The following is a 4,634-nucleotide window of genomic DNA, read 5'->3' as shown; positions in this document are numbered from 1 at the left end:
ATATTTTAAATTCTTCAATTATAAGTAATTTAAAATTTACAATTTGACTTGGTGGTTGAATATATGATTGTCATTGATTGACACTATAAAAATAATTTACAGTGAGAATGTATCATTCATTTTCTCTTTATAATATTTAAATTAAGAGGTTAATATGAATACACTTTCGGTAAAAAATCAATTTACAGTATCATTCAATTAGAATCAATTATTTTGACACATAAATATTTAATTAAAAATAAAAAGAGCAAATTATAATTAAATCATTTTAATAATCACTTGTTTCATATTTCTCTTTCTTGTTATTTGTCAAAATAATTCATTTTAATTAGATGCCGGTGTCAAGTTTACACCGACGGTACATTTCAATTAATTTTATAAATTAATTAATAAAAATATAAAAATAAAAATCAAATAATATTTAATTTAAAATTTGACAGTTACTCTTTACTGACGGTATAAAATTTTTTTGAACTGTCGATGTATTTCAATTAAATTCAATCTATATTATGGTAGAAACTTTTCTTTTAAATTAATTAACAAAAGTATAAATTTATATTCACAAGAAAATATATTAATATTTAATTAAATTAAAAAGAGAATAATAATAATATAATAACAAGATATGGAGACCAAAAAGGAATAATAGATCTGAGTCAAGGTACACAGTACATATAATAGGCGTAATGTAGAGAATCTCTACATTCAATGGTCCATTTTCATTTTTCTTTCTCTCTCCTCTTTCTCTCTCTATCCTTAAAGCATCACCGTAGTTGAAATTCGGGTCATTTTGGTAGCAAAATCAAAACCCCTTTTGGGTTCTTATCATTTCTTTTCCTTCAATTTCTCATCTTCGTGTTCTCCTCAAATAAAAAACGCAGCTTTCCCTAGAAGAATCGAATCCCTAAATTCGATTTTCTGTGCTTGCAATTCGGGAAATTTGTTAATCCGTGGAATCTATCTCGCCGCCAATTTTTCATTCATGGGTGAAATTGAAGAAATTGGAGCTGATGGGTATGTAAAAGTTCTGTTTTTTATTTTTTCTCAACTTCAATTTTGTTTTTGATTATTGATTTGTTTGATTATGTAACATGTTTTGTAATTCTCTGTTAGTGGCGTTTTATGTTGTTTTGTTGTTAATGTTTTCATTTCAGTGATATTGTTTTTGGGATAATTGTAGCTTAGGTCACTGAACTTTTGTTGGTTTTCATAATTGATGATTTAGTTGGAATCTTCTGTGTGAAAATTTGGGAGATTCTAACGTTGTTTAAATTGTTACCTGGTTAATGTTTAGTGTTTGCAAGTTCAGTTTTTTAAGTTCAAAGTTTGTGTTTTTTTGTTTTGTTTGTTATATAGATTTTATTAGTAAACATGATTCAGAGAATTTGTTGTTATATAATTGAATGGGGGCAGCTTCTGATGTTGATGTGTTGAATTGCAGCTCGGATTTAGATGTTGATGATGTTAGGTATCACAATATACCGGAGAAAGATGTCAGTGATGAAGAGATTGATGCGGCAGAATTGGAGAAGCGGATGTGGAAGGATCGAATCAAACTCAAAAGGATCAAAGAAAAAGAAAAGCTTGCAGCGCTGCAAGCTGCGGAGAAGCAAAAGCCGAGGCAGTCGTCTGATCAAGCTCGTAGGAAGAAAATGTCGAGGGCCCAAGATGGGATTCTCAAGTATATGCTGAAGCTTATGGAAGTCTGCAAAGCTCGTGGATTTGTGTATGGGATCATTCCTGAGAAGGGGAAGCCGGTTAGTGGTTCGTCTGATAACATTAGAGCCTGGTGGAAAGAAAAGGTGAAGTTCGATAGAAATGGGCCTGCTGCTATAGCCAAGTATGATGCGGAGTGTCTTGCTATGACTGAGGCTGAAAATAACCGAAACGGGAACTCTCAGAGCATGCTTCAAGATCTGCAAGATGCAACGCTCGGGTCACTGTTATCTTCTTTGATGCAACATTGTGATCCTCCTCAGAGGAAATTCCCATTGGAAAAGGGTGTTCCTCCGCCTTGGTGGCCGACTGGAAACGAGGATTGGTGGTCGCATTTGAATTTACCTCTTGGTCAGAGTCCTCCTTATAAGAAGCCGCACGATTTGAAGAAGATGTGGAAAGTTGGAGTGCTGACCGCTGTTATAAAGCACATGTCACCTGATATTGCAAAAATACGAAAACACGTTCGTCAATCAAAATGCCTGCAAGACAAGATGACAGCAAAGGAAAGTTCAATTTGGCTAGGGGTGTTAAGTCGAGAAGAAGCTCACATTAGACAGCCTAGTATTGATAATGGTATGTCTGGAATCACCGAAACGCTGCCTGTTGGTTTTCCTATTGAGAATAAGCAACCTGCTGCTAGTAGTGCTAGCAACTACGATGTCGAGGGTATTGATGACAACGTTGGTTCTGTTTCTTCTAAAGAAGACAAGTGCATTCATTGTATGGATACTGAGCCATCGGATAACTCGCGAAGGAATGCTGTCCAAGGTACTGATCAACCTAAGAAGCCATCTAGGCCAAAAAGACCCCGTTCGAGGTCAAGCGCTGCCGACAAATTACCAGCACAGTCTGACAATGAAATTTTACAGATTGAACCTAGACGCAAAGTGCCGAATATGAACGAGAGAGATGAAGCACATGCTGTGGGACTCCATATTCATGGAAATGAACATGTCAACGGGACAAATTCTGTTTTGAGACTGACCGAGAAAGGACACGAGGTGCCAGTTCAACTACCACCACCCGAGTTCATCGATCATTACTCTTACATGCATTCAAACAACATAGTTTCCTCGGAAAGTGTGTATATGAATAGACGGGCACCATTACACTTTGCTCCGTTGCAGAACACCGACGTGTCTCATGAAGCTACTTATAATCTCTACAATCCAGTTGCTGGATATGATCCTAGTCACATTCAGGATGGGCAGCATCTGCAGCAACCCGAGCCCGCTCACATTGAAGCAATCGGGCCACCAGAGAATAATGCTGCAATCTCTGTACCTGCCGAAAATACAAAAGGTGATGAAATTACCGGTGACATAAACTACTTCGGTAAAGACACATTCCAAAACGAGCTCGATAGGCCTATTGATCCATTCTTTGGATCACCAATCAGCAACATGTCATTTGATTTTGGTGGACTTAACAGTCCACCATTCCATTTAGATGATTTCATAGCTGATGATGAAATGATCCAATACTTCGGAGCATAGATCGTTATCGAAAGTAGTGACTCAGTAGAAGCTGTGAGTACTATTCTTCTCTTAAATTATACTTTTAAGTTATTATATCTCTTCAAAGCCTGACTCGACTTTTCTGTTGCATTTGTTTCATTGTTTTTTCAGAAATTCCCGCATTTGTTGAAATTTGAAGTTTCGCACTTGTTGAAATGGATGAAGGTAGGTTCCTGGGATTGACATTAAGGGTTATGTAGTTTGGCGCGGAAAGGTGCAATGATCTTAAAGTTGAGAAGTCTTGGATTTGCAGAAGTTGAAGCACCTATGTAAGAGTATGAATTTTGTTCAATTAATTTTATCCCATTATCATATCAATATGTTTTGGGTTTCATGTAAAAATGCATCAATTGTTGTTGGGATGGTTGAATATTTAGTTAAATTTCTTTTTGGATAGAGTTGTTGCAAATGCTTCTAAGTTTAATAAATTATCAGTATTTGTTTTCTTTTATAATGCTATCTTATTTTGCTTGAGCCTTTCATTTTTTCACATGTCCCAATTAGCAAAGTTTGATTTTAGCTTTTATTTCGTCAAGTAGTCTAGTCGCCTAAATTTCATATATTTAAAGGTGAATAAGTGGGATGTTGCGCGTCTCACCTTTGCTGCATCTATTGTTGCTGCACAACTATCAACTGAGTTTGCTATAACGGGGCGAGTTTGATTTAAGCCTTGATATAGGTGTTTGTGTTTTAGATCTGGTTGGATCATATTTAATGTAGCTTTTAGGGTCCAATTCAAATTCGATTTTGTCACGTAATGTATTATTTTGATATGTATGAATGGAAAAAACTCGATCTTTTTTTTGTAAAAAAATACATAATTTCATCACTAATAGAGTATAATGATAGAATTGTGGGTTAGGTGTAGATGTGGCTATTTTTGCTAAGATGTGAGCAATCATATTTGTTTTCTTTATAGATAATTTAACATTAGAGTTTTCAAAATAAAACTAGCAAAATTCTACCATTTGGGAAAGAGGTATACTTACTGATGGTGCATTCAATTTCTATTTATATAGTAAAAATGATAATGCAATTTTTCAAAAGGCATTTCATAAAAAAAAAAAAAGTTTAATAGGAATAAAAGAGGTTTTTGTTTTTAAGTTGAATATTTGTGTGTAAGTTGAATAGTTTTTATGCTCTTTTATGCGTAATAGTTTTTATTCTCATTTTTTTAATCATATAATAATGAATTGCAAAGTTCTACCGTCTTTACTTTCAACTTGATTTTGTTTAATAAATTCATTTCCACCTCAAAAAAGGGGACAATTCAAAGCTTAGCACAATTATTTTGTAATTTCTCTTTGTTTATGAAGTTGTCAAAATGGACTCACTATTCACATTGCATCAACTCAACCAAGTTGTGGGTTTTTTAGGTGTGCTAAAATGTTGTCTTTT

The 4,634-nt window shown here is 34.4% G+C and overlaps 1 protein-coding gene across 1 annotated transcript; it reads left to right on the top strand.

Annotated features, from left to right (window-relative positions):
* The first annotated feature begins 702 nt into the window (after positions 1 to 702).
* LOC131621850 (ETHYLENE INSENSITIVE 3-like 3 protein) lies at positions 703 to 3,690 on the top strand. Its single transcript, XM_058892892.1, has 3 exons — positions 703 to 1,014; positions 1,442 to 3,248; positions 3,348 to 3,690. Exons 1-2 carry the CDS (start codon positions 983 to 985, stop codon positions 3,213 to 3,215), a joined length of 1,806 nt encoding a protein of 601 aa, XP_058748875.1. The 5' UTR covers positions 703 to 982; the 3' UTR covers positions 3,216 to 3,248; positions 3,348 to 3,690.
* Positions 3,691 to 4,634: the final 944 nt, after the last annotated feature.

The sequence above is a fragment of the Vicia villosa genome, unplaced genomic scaffold, assembly GCF_029867415.1.
Source record: "Vicia villosa cultivar HV-30 ecotype Madison, WI unplaced genomic scaffold, Vvil1.0 ctg.000011F_1_1, whole genome shotgun sequence".
Lineage (NCBI taxonomy): Eukaryota > Viridiplantae > Streptophyta > Magnoliopsida > Fabales > Fabaceae > Vicia > Vicia villosa.
Note: the sequence above shows the minus strand (reverse complement) of the source record. Positions and strands in the feature narration are given on the sequence as shown.

Excerpts from the sequence above, each read along its gene's own strand:
- LOC131621850 (XM_058892892.1), top strand. The coding sequence starts at position 983 with ATGGGTGAAATTGAAGAAATTGGAGCTGATGG. Across the intron at positions 1,015-1,441 it reads GAAGAAATTGGAGCTGATGG|CTCGGATTTAGATGTTGATG; the intron begins GTATGTAAAAGT and ends GTTGAATTGCAG.